General features: G+C 60.8%; 4 protein-coding genes across 4 annotated transcripts; 2 read left to right on the top strand and 2 right to left on the bottom strand.

Moving 5' to 3' along the window:
* Positions 1-381: 381 nt before the first annotated feature.
* SODALDRAFT_345806 (alpha/beta-hydrolase) lies at positions 382-1,871 on the top strand (the record flags this gene model as incomplete). The annotated part of the gene is made up of 2 exons (XM_028613221.1): positions 382-740; positions 854-1,871. The coding sequence occupies exons 1-2, from the start codon at positions 466-468 to the stop codon at positions 1,869-1,871; spliced, it is 1,293 nt and encodes a 430-aa protein (XP_028464242.1). The 5' UTR covers positions 382-465.
* Positions 1,872-2,297: 426 nt separating this feature from the next.
* On the bottom strand, positions 2,298-3,163 carry SODALDRAFT_335535 (hype protein). Its single transcript, XM_028612481.1, has one exon. The coding sequence runs from the start codon at positions 2,827-2,829 to the stop codon at positions 2,416-2,418; it is 414 nt and encodes a 137-aa protein (XP_028464241.1). The 5' UTR covers positions 2,830-3,163; the 3' UTR covers positions 2,298-2,415.
* A 422-nt stretch (positions 3,164-3,585) lies between these two features.
* SODALDRAFT_315313 (alcohol dehydrogenase GroES-like domain-containing protein) lies at positions 3,586-4,813 on the bottom strand (the record flags this gene model as incomplete). Its single annotated transcript, XM_028609288.1, has 2 exons — positions 4,202-4,813; positions 3,586-4,114 (listed from the first exon to the last, which is right to left on the bottom strand). The coding sequence occupies exons 1-2, from the start codon at positions 4,720-4,722 to the stop codon at positions 3,586-3,588; spliced, it is 1,050 nt and encodes a 349-aa protein (XP_028464240.1). The 5' UTR covers positions 4,723-4,813.
* Positions 4,814-5,483: 670 nt separating this feature from the next.
* Positions 5,484-18,835, top strand: SODALDRAFT_315308 (beta-ketoacyl synthase domain-containing protein). Its single transcript, XM_028609287.1, has 5 exons — positions 5,484-5,845; positions 5,960-6,436; positions 6,506-15,371; positions 15,461-18,354; positions 18,391-18,835. Exons 1-5 carry the CDS (start codon positions 5,612-5,614, stop codon positions 18,652-18,654), a joined length of 12,735 nt encoding a protein of 4,244 aa, XP_028464239.1. The 5' UTR covers positions 5,484-5,611; the 3' UTR covers positions 18,655-18,835.
* Positions 18,836-19,025: the final 190 nt, after the last annotated feature.

Here is a 19,025-nt window from a genome sequence, read left to right as displayed (position 1 = left end):
TACGTATGTAACGCGTTGTACCTTGCACTCGGGCCGCCCCACTTTAATTTGGTCCCTTGGATCGACCAAGCATGAAGCTTAATGCTGGTGAGCAAACTAAGTGGGTCGGGCACGGGCCTGACACATGGCTTTCGGCCGGACCCGCATGCGCCTGGGCCCCACAATCATACCTATCCACCGACTTCGTCCCGGTCTGTGCTGAAAAAGACCCGACGCTAGTCCCTCCTAGTCCCTAACCTCCCTCCCGGTCGCGCGCGTGGTACAGGAAGCCAGGAAAAAAGCGAGGCGAACCCACGGCCGAATCTGGTCAACTCGATTTGGGAAACCCAGCACAACATCATCTTCACAAACACGGTCGCGCGGCACATACACACCACGACACCCACACCCAGCCCACAACACCCACATACACCCGCATACACAGACCTAGCAATCCTCCACGGGCATCACCTCCACTCTCTCGAGATGCCGCAGACACACGACATCCTGCCATGGCAGTTCTTCAACTTCGAGTTCGTCCGCATACTGGCCATGGCGCCCACACAGGGCGCCGACGTGGGCGAGTGTCTGGAGGCGGCTTCCAAGATCAAGAAGAATGATCCCGAAAGCTGGTACCAGGCGTGGGCGGAGGCGGCGGAACTCGCCGAAGAGGCAGCGGACAGCGCACTGAAGGTCGGCGATAGGGAAGCGGCGAGGTGGGCTTTCTTGCGGGCGTGCAATTACAGGCGCGCGAGCGAATAGTAGGTCCACCGTCCCTTTTTCTCTGTCGTGGCCTGATGGTGGTTGCGACTCGTGGGCCGGCCAGGGCGAGGCGAAACGAAAAAAAGGGCTAATTTCCAGGGCGTCGGGCCAGCATGTTGCATGTCAACCCGTCCGACACCAGGCTGCTGCCCATCATGGAAAAGTCGGTGGCCAACTTCCGCAGCGCGTGCGCCCTCTTCGACACCGCCGTCGAGACGTTCGAGGTCCCCTACCAGAACACCAAACTCCCCGGATACATGTACCTGCCCACGCCGAAATCCGCAGCGACGAAGCCCGGCGCAGAAAAAGTGCCCTTGCTCCTCGCGCTCAACGGCTTCGACTCTACACAAGAAGAGCTCTACTTCGTTACCGCGTCAGGCTCGGCGTCCCGCGGCTACGCGGTCATGACCTTCGACGGCCCGGGACAAGGCATCGTGCTCCGACGGCCAGGCCAGCCCCCGATCCGGCGGGACTGGGAAGTCGTAGTGTCGACGGTGCTCGACCACCTCTGGACCCTCGTCGGCGAGCACCCGGAGTGGAACATCGACCTCGACCGCATCGGCGTCATGGGCATGGCCATGGGCGGCTACTTCGCCCTCCGCGCCGCCACCGACCCGCGCATCAAGGCCTGCATCTCCTGCGACGGCTTTTACGATTTCGGGCCCCAGGTCCGCGCGCGGTCGCCCTTCTTCCTGAAATACCTGTCGGACGGCGCGGCGGATGCGGTGCTGGAGTGGGCGGCGGGCCTGAACATGCAGCACCAGCTCGAGTTTGGGCACCTGCGCATGGCGTTCGGCACGGATTCGTGCGTCGATGCGCTGCGCAAGCTGGCGGATATTTCGTTGGAGCCGCCCGGCGAGGAGCCCATCTGCGCCAGGGTGAAGTGTCCCGTCATGGTTACGAGTGCGCGTGATTCCATCTACACGGTCGAGCCGCACTTGACCTACCAGAAGCTTGCCCAGTTTCGGGGCGGCGAGGAAGGGTTGACGATGTGGGATCCGGTGGGGCCGGGTCAAGGCTCGCTACAGGCCAAGTTGGGGGCGGTTTCTCGGTTCCAGTTCAAGATTTTCTCGTGGATGGATGAGGTTTTTGGAATCCAAAGACCGCCGATTGAGAACCGGCCGATTTGAATGGGATTGTGTGCTGGAGAGGGGAAGGTCAGGATTGGGAGAGTGTACATCAGTCGCGAGGATGCACTTGAATTCGTTAATATCATTATTTGCAGGCTTTTGCGCTGGTGTGTACATGGAACATCTTAGGCTCCTAACTTCCTATTCTACGGATAGTCCTAGTCTGGAGGCGGCCGCGGACAACAAGTTGAAGTTTCAAGTTGAAGTTTTCCAGTCCCAATAGAGATAGAGCGGGCCATAACCCAATACTGCATGTGCAGAGCAGGTGCTGGGCGTTGGCGTTGGCGTTTGGGTGTTGAGGGTACGGACGAGGCTCGACGGTGATATGCCAAGGAGTTAGAACGGCCGGCCGGACATATCCACGGCAGGAAAAGTCGGCACGGAGGTGCATTGATTCGATACTACAGACTATAGAATAATACACTTCCCAAGCAAGCTACACTGGCGTAAGACGAAAAAGTAAAGAGGGCCGTTTAAAGCGGGGGAAGAACGGATATATCATATCAGACCAGCCGCCCCGACAGGGATATCCGGAATGCTCCGTCTAGCAACCGGAACTAGCCTGGACCTGGACCAGCACGGCCTTCCCCCATTCGGTGAACATGGCCTCATCCTCCTCAATGGCTTTCCCGACATTGTCGTCTCCATACAGCGTGAACGTGGCTTGAAAGTGGGCCATGTCCCGCCAGGTCAAGATGGCCATCGAGTCGTAGAGAAAGTCGTCCTGCTCGCCCAGCACCACGCTGGCTGCGAAGTCGGGCCCGAGGCGCTGGACGTAGGACCGCTCGTGGGATAGAGGGAACACGTCGCCCGAGAGGTTCCTGAGGAGGGGCATGTGCTGGTTCTCGTAGTAGTCGCGGAACTCGGCGGGGGTGAGGTCTTGGCGGCGACGGCCGAACAGGAGCATCTTGACGCCTGCTTCGGCGACGGCGTTGAATGTGATGGGGGGGAGCCTCATGGTGAGTATGGGTAGAGATTGTTTTGCGATTGCGATGCTTGTGTGTGAATGTTGGTGGTGGAACGTGTAAGTTGGTGGCAGGTCACAGGTGCTTCTGGGAATGAGTTTTGGTGCCGGTAAGTGAAAGAGAGAAAGGACTGGCGTGGAAGTGAGTGTTACCACGGGGCATGCATTGTCTGGTCTGCTTTAAATATGTGAAGGAGCCCTGAATCCTGATCGTAGACGAGACTAAGACGAGGCGCAGGCATGGTATGGTGTTGGGCTAGGCGTCAAAATGACAGGGGTTATGAAGGCTGCCATGATGTTGTCGGTGACTCCGGCCGGTGGCGGACAGAGGAAATGAAGGTCGGAGAATAATAAATTATTATCCGTTGAGGCGTCAACGAAGAAAAGAACCGTGGGCTCTGATGGTGCTGGTGGCGTTGTGTGGGTGGTTGTATGTGGACTACGTATCGAAATAAAAATAGTAGAAAGAAAAAGAAAAAATAGAAAAAGGGGGGAGGGGAGGGGGGGATGAAAAAAAAAGAGAAAAAAAGAGAGCAACCCCCCCCCCCCCCATTTAGTTTACTCTTTATTTCTTTTCTAACATTACCGTGTCTGCTTCAGTCTTATTCTTGCACAAATTGCGCCAAGTCCGTATAAGTGAGGTTCTATCTTGAAGTTCACGACATAACCAACGTCTAATGAAGGAGCTTAGGAGACTGCTATCTGAATTTCATGCCCGCTATCATTTGTACATGTCGTAGCTATCGTACCCTAAGCTATCGGGTACACCAACTTATACCCCTGAACCTTGCCCTTGCGAACGTCGTCGATTCCTTCTACAAGACCTTCCAAGCCACCTTCTCCAAGCTGAAAGTCAGGCCCTCGTACTAATCCCTCCTGGGTCCATCTCTCCGCCGCCCTGTAAAGCTGCGCGGCGAACTGACGATCCGACGGCGAGGCGGGTCTGCCGTATACACCATCCAGCTTGACAGGTTTCCCAAAGAGCGTCAGGGCCTGGACCCAGTCCACGGTCACGTCCCGCCGCGTGTACTTGACGCGAGTGGGCGGGTTCTCGAGACCGATGTATCTGCCCCCCTTGGCGCCCAAGGCCTCGAAACACATGGTCATGGTGTCGGCGGTGGTGACGCAGTCGAAGGCATGCACGAGGGTGTTGCGGGTGAAGTTTTTGATCTCCCGGCCGCAGGTGCGTGAGTGGTAGTCGAAGGTAGCCACCGCGCCGAGGTCCTTCATGGTGGCGCTGGCGCTCACGCTGCAAGTGACGACGGGCTTGATGCCGGACCTGAGTGACTTTTCTCAGCCAAGGTCGCGAATTTGCGGATGCAGAGAGAGAGAGAGAGAGAGAGAGAGAGAGAGAGAGAGAGCTTACAGTTTCAAAAGCTGAATGGCCATCCGGCCGGAAGCCGTATTTCCACCAGCAACAAGAGCGTATTCCGGCCTCTCCCCGGTTTCGGAGCCAGGCATGGCCAGTCCGAGCTGCTTAAACATGGCGTAGCCCACAGTTCCAAAGGCCAGCGCCATGGTACTTGCCTGGTTGGATGTCATGGACGCGGGCATCTTGCAGCAGACATCGGCGGTTGCCACTACGTGGTCGGCGAAGGCACCAGATGCCCGGTTGTCGGCGTTGAGGCCGTGGACGAATCCGAAAACCCGATCACCGGGCTGGAACCTCGTGACGGAGCTTCCCACCTCGACGACAGTGCCCGAGAAGTCGTAACCACCGATTCCGGGGCTGGGTGAGTTGTCGATGGTCTTTGCATCGGCTGGGTTCAGGGCCACTGCGTTGGTCTTGCAGAGCATCTGGTCTGGCTGTATGGCGGGTATCGGCGCATCGTGGATAATTTGGTATTCGCCGGGGCCTTTCCCGACGAGGGCCTTTCGGACGCTCATGTCTGACTCTGGTATGGACCGTATGGACCGTATAGACTGTATAGACCGTATGGATGGTATGGTATGGTATGAACCGGGAGGAACACTTGAGAGACAGCTGCGGGAGTCGTGACTAGGGGACACAGGCTTTACGGTAATCTCAACACTGGTTCGTGTGGCTTAACAACAGTTCAATGTTCTTTTCTTCTTCTTCTTTTTTTCGCCAGAGCACGGGTTCGAAGATGGCTACTCAAACTAACAACTTACATGATGTGCGTAACAATACGACCATGGTGTCTATTCTTCGGTGGAATACTCTGCATTGAACCGTCGGCGCAGGAATGGGGAAATATGCCGACTACGGCGCTTACAATTTGGCCAAGTTGAAGGATTCCGCCGTGCCGTGCCGGCGTGCCGGCGGTGTCGGTGTCGGTGTCGATGTCGGTCTCGATCCCAGCGAGAAATCCGAAAGAGTAATACTGTGCCTTGTAATCCGCCGCTCCGTGTTCCACATCCGGCTTACAGGAGGACCTTGAAGGATCAAATGCAACATGAAGGCACTGCATCAACGTATGTCCGGCGAGGCCCAGACTCCAGACTCCAGACTCCAGTGAGCTGGGGACAGAGGAGCTGCACTTGGCACTCTGTCTATTTGCTTCACTCGATATCAAAACACCAGAAGCAAAAGCTGCAGACCCTCCCCTCAGACCTTTCTCGTTACAATTTACTAGGCCTACTCATTACAACTTACACAGGCGCAAATCTCGAAGCACGGTAGCATCGGGACACGAATCTTAGCCATTATCATCAAGGTCCTCAAGAGTCAGCGAGACGGCGTCCATCAAGCTGCCCGACCTCCATCTCATCAAGATACCAACCATACTATTCCGATATATTCTTCGCCCCGAACATGGCACCGCCACGCAGCAACAGCAGCAGCGACAGCAGCAGCGACAGCAGCAGAGACAGCTGGAAGACTGAGCCGGTGGCCATTGTCGGAACCAGCTGTCGCTTCCCAGGAGGCGCGAGCTCTCCATCCAAGCTGTGGCACATTCTGCGCAGCCCCCCGGATCTTCGAAAGGAGATTCCCCCGTCCAAGTTCAACCAGCACTCGTTCCACCACCCAGAAAGTGTGCGCCATGGTGTACGTTTACGTTCCCCCTTTCCATCTTGTGGCCTCAACTCTTGAACTCCCCGCCAGACCCAGACCTTGCTTGCACTGTACTTGGAAGAAGCCTGGCTAAGACAGACCCCCCAGACCTCCAACGTCGCCCACTCATACGTTCTCGAAGAGGACGTGGGCGAATTCGACCACGCCTTCTTCAACCTCAACCCCAAAGAGGCCGAAAGCATGGACCCCCAGCAACGACTCCTCCTCGAAACCGTCTACGAAGGCATCGAAGAAGCCGGCTACGCCATGTCCGACCTCCGCGGGTCGGCCACCGGCGTCTACGTCGGCCAGATGACCGACGACTACTACGACATGCTGAACAAGGACGTGCAGTGCGCTCCGCAATACACAGCCACGGGGTCGAGCCGAGCCATCATCGCCAACCGCGTGTCGTACTTCTTCGACTGGCGGGGGCCCTCCGTCAACGTCGACACGGCGTGTTCGTCGAGCTTGGTGGCTTTGCACCAGGCCGTGCAGGCGTTGCGGGGCGGCGAGGTCGACTTGGCCGTGGCCGCCGGCGTGAACCTCATTCTGGGGCCCGAGAAGTACATCTATGAATCGCAAGTACGTTGAAGCACCTGAATCACTATATGCAAGTCATCGCCGGTTGACTAAGACTATGATCACCTGCAGTTATCCATGTTGTCGCCCACGGGCCGGTCCCGGATGTGGGACGCCGACGCCGACGGCTACGCCCGAGGCGAAGGCTTCGCGGCCGTGGTGGTCAAGCGGTTGAGCCAGGCCCTGGCCGACAACGACCACATCGAATGCATCATCAGGGAGACGGGCGTGAACCAGGACGGTCGATCGGAAGGTCTCACCGTCCCCAGCTCAGAAGCCCAGGCCGCACTCATCCAGTCCACTTACAGCAAATGCGGCCTGGACTGGCGGAAGACGGAGGATCGCTGCCAATACTTCGAGGCCCATGGCACGGGGACGCAAGCAGGCGATCCCAAGGAAGCCCGCGCGATTCGATGTGCCTTCTTCCCGGAAAAGTCGGGGCCCTCGGGGGAGTCGGACCCGGAACGGGACGCGGGCAAAGACTTGGACGTGCTGTACGTCGGCTCCGTCAAGACCGTCATCGGACATCTGGAGGGCGCGGCCGGCCTGGCGGGATTGCTCAAAGCCTCCTTGGCTGTGCAGCACGGCCAGATCCCCCCGAACCTCCACTTCAACCGTCTCAACCCCAAGATCGAACCTTTCTACGACTGCCTCGAGGTCCCCACCCGGCTGCAGGCCTGGCCGGAGCTGCCCAAGGGCGTGCCGCGGAGGGCCAGCGTCAACTCGTTCGGGTTTGGCGGAACGAATGCACACGCCATTATTGAGAGCTGGCCTCCTGCCGACGATGCATGTGGCCGTGAAGACGCATGCGAAGACGCAAAAGATCAGCAGCCGCAGCAGCACTTCGGCCCCTTCGCGCTCTCTGCCGGCTCGGACGAGGGCTTGATGGCTGCCATGTCGAACCTAGCGCAAGCCCTCAAGACCAACCCCGGCATCAACCTCCGCGACCTGGCATGGACCCTGCAGCTTCGGCGCGAGCACTTCCCCGTCCGAGCCGCCATCGCCGCCGTCGACAGAGACCAGCTCATCGAACGGTTAGCCGCCGCCAGCAAGGACGCGAACGCGCTCTCCGTCCAGTCGGCCAAGGCCGCGCGCGTGTCCGACAAGTACCCGGTTCGCATTCTGGGCGTCTTCACCGGTCAAGGCGCACAATGGCCGAGAATGGGCGCCGAGCTGTACACGCAGTCGGCCCGCTTCCGGCAGTCCATCGACGAGCTTCAGGCGTCCCTAGACGAGCTCCCCGATGCACCCTCGTGGTCTCTTCGCGCAGAGCTGTTGGCCCCCGAGGAGACCTCTCGCGTGAGGGCCGCCGAGATCGCGCAGCCCATCTGCACGGCCGTACAGGTCGCCCTCGTGCACCTCCTACAGGTGGTCGGCGTTTCTTTCCACGCAGTGGTCGGGCACTCTTCGGGAGAGATCGCCGCTGCCTACGCCGCCGGCTATTTGTCGTCCCGCGATGCCATCCGCATTGCCTACTACCGCGGCGTGCACTCCCATCTCGCCTCGTCCCCGACCGGCCAGCCCGGGAAGATGATGGCCATCGGGCTGTCCTTCCAAGACGCGCAGGCCTTCTGCCAGCGTCCCCCGTTCCACGGCCGTGTCGCGGTCGCCGCCAGCAACGCCAGGTCCAGCGTCACGGTCTCGGGAGACGCCGATGCCATACTCGAGGCGAAGGAGGTCCTCGACGCCGAGGGGGTCTTTGCCCGGGCGCTGCAGGTGGACAAGGCCTACCACTCTCACCACATGCAGCCCTGCTCGGGCGCCTACCTGAATTCCCTGCGCGCCTGCGACATCAAAGTGCTCCGGACCCACGTCAACCGCGACAACGACGACTGCGTCTGGTATTCCAGCGTCCATGGCTCGGCCGGATCCTACACAAACGAGCCGGGAAGCTTCGCCGACCAGTACTGGGTGGACAACCTCGTCCAACCGGTCATGTTCTCGCAGGCGCTGGATCGCGCCGTGCAAGAAAGCCAACGGCTCGATCTCGTGCTCGAAGTCGGCCCGCACCCGGCCCTGCGCGGTCCGGCGACCGACTTGATCAAGTCCCTGGCCGGTGTGGCGGTGCCCTACAGCGGCGTGCTCAAGAGAGGCGAGAACGATCTCGCCGCCTTCTCCGAGGCCCTGGGTTTCGTGTGGAGGCATGTCCATGTCCAGGTTGACGGAGCCGGTCAGGCGCAAGCTATGCCCGATTTCGAAGCCTTCGCCCGGGCCTGCGCCTCCGATGCGGCATCGTCGTTCCGTCCGCAAGTTTGCAAGTCCCTGCCCACGTTCCCCTGGAACCACAGCAAGCCGCTCCTGTGGGAATCGCGAACGTCCAAGCTGTGGCGCGGCCGGAAGGAACCGGAACACGATCTGCTGGGGCTGCCCACCGTCAGCGGCAACCGTCAGGAGGTGCACTGGCGCAAGATCATGCGGGTCAAGGAGATGGACTGGCTGCGTGGACACAAGTTCCAGAACCAGGTCCTCTTCCCTGCCGCGGGCTACGTGTCCATGGCCGTCGAGGCGGCGTCGTACTTGGTCCCGGAATCAGATCAGCAGCAACCCAACACCAAGATCAAGGTGATCGAGCTGAACGACATGAAGATCCACCGAGCCATTACGCTGTCCGAGCAGTCCTCGATGGGGACCGAGGTGACCTTTGTGATCCGCGCGCGTCAGCAGGATGCAGCGACCACCACCGCCGAGTATTCTTGCTACAGCATCGAAGCGGATGCCGGAGCCGACGAGCAGAGCCACTGCAACTTTACCGGGTCGGCCACCATCATCATGACGAGTGCGCGAGAGGCCGAGACTCTACAGCCGTCGAGGCGTGAAGCGCCGCCGCTCCCCCTCACGGATGTGAACCTCGACCAGTTCTACGCCAGCGTGAGCGGCATCGGCCTTGACTACTCGGGAGACTTCCTCGCCGACTCGATCCGCCGACGTCTGGGCCTCGCCACCGTTTCCATGTCTCAGAGGGACCGGACGCACTTGATCGTGGATCCCGCCGTGTTGGATACCTCGTTCCATGGCGTGTTCTCTGCTTTCAGCTACCCGAACGACGGACGCATGTGGACTGCTTACCTTCCGACGAGCATTCGTCGTGTCCGAGTGACCACGCAGCAGCCGCAGCAGCCGCAGCAGCCGCAAAAGCACTTCAGTGCCGACTGCATCCTGCGCGAGGCTTCCGACAAGATCATCTGCGCCGACGTCGACCTCTACTCTGCTGCTGCCAACACTTATACCCTGCAGTGTCAGCTAGAGGGTCTTACCTGCACCTCGTTCACCACGCAAAGCCCCGATCAAGACCGCAAGCTCTTCTCCCATACCGTCTGGAGGAAGGACATCGCCTGCGGCATCGAGAACAACAAAATCATCAAAGCGAGCCATGACGATTCCCGGCTCTACGAGGTCCTGGAGCGGACCTCGTACTTCTTCTTGCGGAAACTCCGGGAGGACATCTCGACGCCGGAGATCGAGGACATGGCCTGGCACGCCAAGGCCTGCCTGGGCTGGGTGTTCGACAGGCTGCTACCGTCCATCGAAGAGGGCCAACACCCCCGCGTGAAGCCCGAGTGGGCCGTCGACCGAGAAGAGGACATCCAAGCCTGGCGCGACGAGTTCGGCCGCGACGAAATCAGCCTGCGCGCCGTGCACGCCATCGGCCAGGCCTACGCCGCCATTGTCCGGGGCGACGTGCCCCCCCTGCAGATTCTCCTGGAGGACAACGTCCTGAACCGGCTGTACAAGGACTGCATCGGCGGGCAGACGGCCAACACCCAGGTAGGCGAGCTCGTCGGCCAACTCGCCCACCGCTATCCGCAGATGAACATCCTCGAGATCGGCGCCGGCACGGGCGGGACGACCACCACGGCCCTCCAGTGTCTCCGGTCCAACTTCGCCTCGTACACGTACACGGACATCTCGCCCGGCTTCTTCGAGAAGGCCGCTTCGAATTTCTCCCGCCACGCGCACAAGATGATCTTCAAGACGCTGGACATCGAGCGCGATCCCGTGGAACAGGGCTACGAGCCGCACTCGTTCGATGTCATCATGGCCGCCAACGTGCTCCATGCCACCAAGCACCTGGACGTCACCATCGCCCATTGCCACAAGCTGCTGAAGCCCGGCGGCCGCATGATCCTGCTGGAGATTACCAGTGAGGCGCTGTGGATCCAGACCATCTTTTCGGCGCTGCCGGGCTGGTGGCTCGGACAGGAAGAGGGGCGCATCAACCACCCGACTGTCTCCATCGACGAGTGGGACGGCATCCTGCGTCGCCAGGGGTTCTCGGGTGTCGACGTGCAGTGTCGTGACCTGGAAGACGAGGACAGATACACCTTCTCCGTGTTTACCACCCAAGCCTTGGACGGTCATGGCAGGGTCGAGGCACTGAGGAGCCCTCTCCTCATGGAGCCCAGCCAGCCCCTTGCTCCCAAGGTCGACCACATCGCTCTCATCGGCCCCGGCCCTGGCCCTGGCGCAGCGGGTACGGAGCTTACCACACTGGTCAGCGAGATCAAGAACCTGCTTTCTCCCTTTGCCAACACCATCACCGTCGCCCAGGGCCTCCACGACCCGGTCTTGGCCGCCCGGGACGGGGACGGCGCCGACATGGACGCTCCGGCAGCCGCTCTGCCTCTAGGAACCACCGTCCTCTCGCTCGTCGACCTCCACGAAGCCACCTTCCGCACCATGGACGCCGCCAAGTTCCAAACCCTCAAGAGCATCTTCAACAACGCCAAGACCATCCTCTGGGCCACGCGCGGCTGCCGCGCCGACGACCCTTACGCCAACATCATGGTCGGTCTGGGTCGCTCGGTCATGCAGGAGCTCGCGCACTTGAACCTGCAGTTCGTCGACGTGGACCCGGCCCAGACGGAGAAGGAGAAGGACAAGGAGAAGCCCGCGGTGTTGTTGTCCAATATGCTTCTGCGCATGCTGCTGCTGGATACCGACGAGTACGACGACCCGGAGTGGCAACATGTCGTCTGGTCCGGTGAGACGGAGACGTTGATCCAGGGGAACGGCGGCGACACGTACATCCCGAGAATCGTTCCCGAAGAAGCCTCCAACCAGAGGATCAACTTGGGCCGCCGTACTGTCCAGGGGCAAGTCAACGTCTCGCAGCAGGCCGTGACGCTGAGGAGGGAGTCGCCCAGTGGCGTGTGTTGGCTGGAGCAGCAGACGAAGAGTAAGAGCAAGGCTTCTTCCTCCACTGCTGCCGACCTTTCTCAAGACGTAGCTGTACGCGTTCAGGCCTGCTCTCTCTTCCCCGTGGTCACGAAAGAAGGCCGCCATCATTTCGTCTGTGTCGGTAAAGCCGTCGAGTCGGGCGAGATGGTGCTCGCCTTGACCCCGACCAACAGCTCCATTATCAGCCTTGCATCCGACGACATCATCCCACTTGGCCAGTCCCCCGGCGGCACCCCGTCAGCTTCTTCCCCTTCCTCCCAGCAAAGCTCGCTCCGAGCAGCCCTGGTGCGCATCATCTGCGAAAGCCTCGTCAAGCCCCTGGCCAACATCAAGGGCACAGTCTGGCTACACGTTGCCGACGCCTCCGTTGCGGAAATTGCTTCCGAGGTGACATCCGCCCATGGCCTCGAGTTGCTGTGGACATCTTCGACCAGCGTTCGCGTTCCGGCCCGAGGTAAGGGCGGACGTGGTGACACAACGCCTCGGGTCCTCCACCCATTCATCACGGAAAGGGAGCTTCGTTCTCTGCTTCCAAGCCATGTCCGCTGCCTGCTCACCCTCGGGGAAGAGCCCATTGCCGGATTCTACCAGCGACTGGCTTCCGGTCTGGACGACGACGCTGCCGAGGTTCGTCACTTGACCGGCCAGACGAACCAGCATGGCCACCTCGCCGTCTCGCTCAGCTTGGAGGAGGTGCGAGACGTTCTCCGAGACGACGCCGACGCAGCCAAGTCCCCCGTCCCCGTGCCAGTGGCGGCGGACGAGTCCTCTGCGACCCTCTCTGCGACCCCGGTCGACAATCTGCCCACGAACCGCGCAACCGCACCCCACGTCTCTGACCCCCTCGAGCTGGTCGACTGGGCGTGCGTGGACCGGGTCGCCGCCGTCGTCAAGCCCCTGGACACCGGCAACATGTTCTCCCACGACAAGACCTACTTCCTCGTGGGGTTGACCGGCGAACTCGGCCTCGGTCTCTGCAACTGGATGATCGACAACGGCGCGCGGCACCTGGCGCTCTCGAGCCGCAAGCCCGACATCGACCCCCGCTTCCTGGGCCACTGGAAGAGCAAAGGCGCCCACGTCCGCGTATTTGCGCTCGACGTGGCGGACGAGAAGATGCTCCACGACGTGCATCGGCAGATTGTCGAGACCATGCCCCCCGTCGGCGGCGTCATGAACGGCGCCATGGTGCTCCGAGACAGGCCCTTCAGCGCCATGACGTTGGAGGACTTCGACGCGGTGCTGGGCCCCAAGGTGCGCGGCAGCGAGTATCTCGACAACATCTTCCACTCGGACCCCCTCGAGTTCTTCATCCTCTTCTCGTCCCTGTCGCGTGTCATCGGCAACCCGGGCCAGTCCAACTACGCGGCCGCCAACATGTTCATGGCCAGCCTGGCCGCGCAGCGCCGGGCGCGCGGCGTGTCGGCTTCGGTCGTCGACATTGCCATGCTGGTCGGCTTCGGCTGGATGTGGCGCAACGCGGGCGAGCTCCTCGAGGCCCAGATGAAGGCGGCCGCCTACATGTCCATCTCCGAGCCCGAGTTTCACACCATCATGGCCGAGGCCATGGAAGCCGGCCGCGTCGAGTTTGCCGATCCCGAGATCCACACCGGTCTCGCCCTGTCCAACACGGCGAGCTGGAAGCGGTTCCCGCGCTTCTCGCACTTTGTGCCCTCCGAGAACCAGGGCGGCGGCGGCCTCTCCGCGACTGCTGGCATGGGCGCTGAGCCCGACAAGACCCTCCGGCAGCTCATCTCCGAGGCTACAAGCGACGAGGACGTCTTGACGGCCATCGAGGCGGCCTTCTCGCGCAAACTGCGCCTGGTGCTGCAGCTGGCCGACACCGGCGCGCCCATGGACCCCAAGACGGCACTGCTCTCGCTGGGCATGGACTCGTTGGTGGCCGTCGAGTTGCGGTCTTGGTTCCTCAAGGAGCTCGCTGTGGATGTGCCCACCCTGAGGATTCTCAGCGATGCCACCATTGCCGATATCAGCGTCGAGGTCAAGTCGAAACTCAGCATCATCGTCTCCGACACTCCCGGCAAACAGGAACGGGAGAAGGAATCTCCACCGGCTTCTGCCCGGCCATCGAATGCCCCGAGAATCACCATCGAGTGTGACGAGACGTCTACTGCTTCACGCTCCGACACGTCCTCCGATCATCAAGCCAACCACGATGATCGATGGCTCGATAGCCCCAGTCCCAGTTCGCCAAACAGCACCGCCTCCCCGTCCGTCTTTGGATCAGCGTCCAACACGGGCCCTAAGAACACGGCCCGGCAACAATCTCCCGTGGCAGAAGAATCTCCCGCCGCCGCCGCCACCGCCGCCGCCGCCCCTACCCCCCCGGCCAGAGATAGCTACGAGCGTACGGGACCCATGTCTCACTCGCAAGAGGCTCTCCATTTCCTCCACGAGTACCTGGTCGACAAGTCCAGCCAAAACGTCTTGTTCCGCGGTCGATACCCGCACCGCCTGAACATGGCCCAATTCGAAGCCGCCCTGCAACACGTCGCCCAACGCCACGAAGCCCTTCGCAGCGCGTACTTTGTCGACCCCAGCACGCAGCAAGCCGTCCAGGGGGTACATGTAAGGACGGACGGCTCGGGGATCCAGGTGATCCGCAAACAGATCGACGCCGAGGCCGATGTCGACGCCGAGGTGCAACAGCTGCGAGAGCACGTTTTCGACATTAGCCACGGCAAGCTGATGGTCGTGGCCGTGCTGTCCGTCTCGCCCAGCCTCCACCACATCGTCTTCGTGCACCACCACATCGTCATGGACGCGCAAGCTACCATTGTCTTCCTGACAGAGCTGACCATGGCGTATGCCGGCCAGCCCCTGAGCAGCAGCTCCCCTCCCCAGGCCATCGACGTGTGCGCCAAGAGGCGGGCCGAGTGCATGTCGGACAAGATGGCGGATAAACTCGCATACTGGATGAGGGTCCACGGGTCGTCGTCGTCGTCGTCGTCGTCGTCCCCCATACCTCTACTCCGCTTTGCGAAGACCCAGAGTCGCCAGCCTCTGTACGATTATGACCTGCAGACCTTCGACATCAAACTGGACGCCGACCTATGCGCCCTGATCCGGACCAAGTCTTCGCAACTCCGCATCACGCCCTTCCACTTCTATGTCGCCAGCTTCCACGCCCTTCTCGCGCGCTGTCTCGGCAACACCACGGACGACATGAACATCGGCATCGTCGACTCGAACCGCGGCGGTGGCCCGGATGCTGCGGACGACGCACAGGCCGTCGGCTGCTTTCTCAACCTGTTACCCCTCCGAGTCGGCAGGATCCAGGACGACGAGACGTTCGACAAGGTCGCCCAGCGCACGAGGGACACCGTCCTGGCGGGCCTGTCCAACGCGGGAGTTCCGTTCCAGCTGCTGCTCGATGAGCTCAAGGTGCCTCGCCACAACACCCACCATCCGCTGTTCCAAGTGATCGTCAACTATCGACTGGGCATCCCGTCCTCCAGCCCCTTGGGCGATGGGCAGCTCGAGTGGACCGGCGCCATGGCCGCGAAGAACTCGTATGACCTGGCCGTCGAGGTTTCGGATACCCCTCGCGGCGCCTGTGTTCTCTCCCTCACCACGCAGCGATACATGTACAGTGCTGCCGATACCGAGATGCTGACCAAGTGGTATATGCACACGTTGAAGTCGTTTGCGCAGGACTCTTCTGTCCGGGTCAGCACTTGTTCCCTTGCTGATGCACAGGAGATGCGCAAGGCCACCGCTCTAGGCCATGGGCCGACAGGTAAGTTCTGTTCACTGCAGTCTCCCAGATTCCTCGAATCACTTCTCCCCCCTTTTCCTCAAACGCAATGCTGACTGAACCCTTTCTAGTCAACATCGAATGGGAGGGCACCCTCGTCGACCAGATCGCAAGGGTTGCAACCGAGTTCCCAGATGCCATCGCCATCAAAGACGACGACGGCAACCAGGTTTCCTACTCGGACATGATCAAGAGGACCGACCAGATCTGCCGAGGGCTCCAGGCCAGCAACATCCAGCCCGGATCCAGAGTCGCCGTTCTCCTCCCTCCCGACGTCAACGCCATCTGCACTCCGCTTGCCGTTCTCCGTCGCGGCTTAGTGTGGGTGCCGCTCGACATGCGGAATCCGTGGCAGAGGCTCGCGGCCATCGTGGCAGACTGCAAGCCCCGTTACCTCGTTCACTCCGAGGCCACCCAGGATCTCGCGGAAGAGCTGGCTGCCGCCGAGGGAGAGACACTGGATGCCGCTGAGCCATTGCGCTTGGAAGAGCTGCTGGCACCACATGCACCCACAGCAGCTTCCTCCACATCGGATCCGACACCGAATCTGAGCAAGAGAGACGGAGATGCCGTCCTCTTGTACACGAGTGGTTCCACCGGCGTGCCCAAGGGCGTCCGCCTCACGCACATCGGCCTCTTGAACCAGATCTACGTCCTCGCCGACGTAGCGGGCGAGCGCCAAGTGGTCCTGCAGCAGACGTCGCACGGCTTCGACATGGCCCTGGACCAGATCTTCAACGCCCTGGCCCGCGGCGGCACCCTGATCGTCGTGGGCCAGCAGGGCCGAGGTGATCCGAAGCACCTCGCCCGGCTTATGCTCTCCGAAGGCGTGACGTACACCTGCATCGTCCCGTCGGAGTACCACCTGATGCTCCAGTACGGCTTCGACCACCTGAAGCAGTGTCGTCAGTGGCGGTTCGCCCATGCCGGCGGCGAGAAGGTCACGCACCATCTCCGCCGCGCCTTCCGCCATCTGGCTCTCCCCGACCTGAAGCTGTTCAACGCGTACGGTCCCACCGAGACCTATTTGGGCTGTGCCCGAGGATTGGTCCCGTACCAGACGGACGAGGACATCATGACCGATTCGGATGGCATTCGCATCTTGCCCAACTACGGCCTCACCATTGTGGACGAGCAGCTGAACCCCGCGCCGTCTGGCTTTCCCGGCGAGATTTGCATTTCTTCGCCGTACTCCATCAGCCCCGGCTACGTCAACAGGCCCGAGGAGACCGAGAGCCGGTTCATCGACTCGTCGAAGCTGAATCGCGGAGGCGTCGCGCTGCTGCCCTCGGGCCTCCCCGTCTACCGAACGGGTGATCTGGGCCGTCTGTCCGCAGAAGACGGCACCCTGACGGTGCTCGGACGCATGGGAGGCCAGGACAGCCAGGTCAAGATCCGGGGCCAGCGCGTCGAGCTCGACGAGATTGCCGCCACCATTGTGCGCTGCTCCAAGGACATCATCAGCAACGCCGCCGTGTCGTGGCGTCCCGAGGACGAGATGCTCGTTGCGCTGGTCGTCTTGGGCCGAGATGCGAGCGAGGAGAGCGAGGAGAGCGAGAGCATCGAGTGGGTGAGGCATGGGCTCCGCGGGGAGCTTCCCTTGCCGCCGTACATGCGTCCTTCCGTCTGGGTTCCCGTGGCTGGAATCCCGACCAACTCGAACGGCAAGACGGACAGACGCGCCATTGATGCATACCCCATTCCGGCCGCCGAGCTGCAAGGATCGAAACAATCAAATCACAACACGGAGAATTCGACTGCGTCTTTGTCCGAGCCCGAGAGACAGGTGGCGAAAATTTGGGAGCAGGTCCTCGGGGAGAAGATGGCATTGGACATGGCGAATGCCAACACCGACTTCTTTGGCCTCGGCGGTAACTCACGAAACTTGATCGAGCTTCGATCCTTGCTGGAGAGCCAGTTCGCGCCTGCTAGGATTCAGCTACCGGAGCTCTTCCAGCACAGCACTTTGGGCGGAATGGCGGCGCTGTTTGCCTCTTCCGACGGCGACGGCGACGACGAGGAGGAGAACGGCAGCCAAGGCCAAGCTGCTGCACGAGTGGACTGGAACAAGGAGATTGAAGATGCGTGCGAAGAAGCGCTGCGGCCTCTATGCCAAGAAGGGACCAATTCCCTCACGCAGAACGGTGACACGGCTCCCACAAACCCGAACAGCCTAGTTGTGGTGCTTACAGGTGCCACCGGGTTCCTGGGCAGCTCGATCGCGCAGCGTCTTGTTGACGATGATCGCGTTTGCGAGGTGCACTGTATTGCCATCCGTGGTGGTGGTGGTGGTGGCGGCGCCGCGAATGGCCAGACGCGTCGCGTGCCCGTCGAGAGCGACAAGATCATCGAGTACCCCGGCGACCTGGAATCCCCTCGCCTGGGGCTTTCGGAGGCCGACTTTGCGCGTCTCAGCAAGCGCGCCGACATGATCATCCACAACGGCGCGCAGGTGTCGTTCCTCAAGACGTACCAGTCCCTGCGCCAAGCGAACGTCTCGTCCACCGTCGAGCTCGGCCGCATGGCACTGGTCCGAGCCATTCCTCTTCATTTCGTGTCGACCGGCGCCGTGGCGCTCGTGGGCAGCAGCAGCAGCAGCAACAACAACGACGACGACGACGACGACGACGCCAACGTCAATGTCCATGCCACACCGCTTTCGACGCAGTCTGCCAGCGACCGCATCCCCGCGCCCGAATCGCAGAGCGGGTACCAAGACAGCAAGTGGGTGGCCGAGCAGGTCCTGGAGGCGCTGAGCACCCAGCACGGCCTACCTGTCGTGATTCATCGGCCGGCAAGCATCGTCGGAGCGGGTGCGCCCAAGCTGGACTTGATGGCGGCCATCCTCAACACCTCACGCGCCTTGGGCAAGGTCCCTGCGCTTGAGGGCAAGGTCAAAGGACCTCTGGATCTTGTTGCCGTGCAAGACGTGTCCAGTCAGCTTGTCGATATCGCACTGGAGACGGTCGACGCTGCCACTTACACCGAGGATGAGACCAAGACGAAGACGAAGGTGAAGATGACGGCCAAGTTCGTGCATCATTGTAACAACAGGAAACTGGCGCCCAGTCAGCTGAAGGCGTATCTTGAGGAGGAAGAGCAGAAGCAGGAGGACAGGGACGGCCTCAAGACAACGTACAGTCTTGTCGGGGTGGACGAGTGGCTGGATGCTGCGGCTCAGGCGGGTATGGAGCCACTCCTCCACGACTTTTTGAGTGTTTCGTTCGCGGGTGGGAACAAGATTCGGATGCCGTCCCTGACCTAACGAGGAGGGAGTCAAAGACATGTAGTTATTCCGTTCAGGAGTTGGGAGTCGGGAGTTGCTGAATTATAGTAGAGGGCTGCGTGATGGTGTGAGTGACGCGGTCGGTCTCAGGTTCGGGAAAATCTACCTGACTAAGCTACTACAGTAGAGGGAATATGAAGATAAGATAAGATACCTGCCCAGAGCGCAGGTCACATGACCTCCCTATCAAGCCTGCTTAATAATCTCGAGTGGTACGGTTGTTTCTCCTTTTTTCGTTTTTCTTTTCTTTTTTCTTTTCTTTTTTCTTTTCTTTTTTTTCCTTTATTTATTCTTCCACCATTCCATAAGAGCCCGTTCTAAACCGACGCATATATTTCCCAACTATATTC

This window comes from Sodiomyces alkalinus (assembly GCF_003711515.1).
Source record: "Sodiomyces alkalinus F11 unplaced genomic scaffold SODALscaffold_9, whole genome shotgun sequence".
Taxonomy (NCBI): Eukaryota; Fungi; Ascomycota; class Sordariomycetes; order Glomerellales; family Plectosphaerellaceae; genus Sodiomyces; species Sodiomyces alkalinus.
This window is presented reverse-complemented; position numbering and strand designations above follow the sequence as displayed.

Coding starts and splice junctions, on each gene's coding strand:
- SODALDRAFT_335535 (XM_028612481.1), bottom strand. CDS start 2,829: ATGAGGCTCCCCCCCATCACATTCAACGCCGTCGCCGAAGCAGGCGTC.
- SODALDRAFT_315308 (XM_028609287.1), top strand. CDS start 5,612: ATGGCACCGCCACGCAGCAACAGCAGCAGCGACAGCAGCAGCGACAGC. Junction 5,846..5,959: donor CAGAAAGTGTGCGCCATGGT/GTACGTTTACGT, acceptor CAGACCCCCCAG/ACCTCCAACGTCGCCCACTC. Junction 18,355..18,390: donor TCGATATCGCACTGGAGACG/GTCGACGCTGCC, acceptor GATGAGACCAAG/ACGAAGACGAAGGTGAAGAT.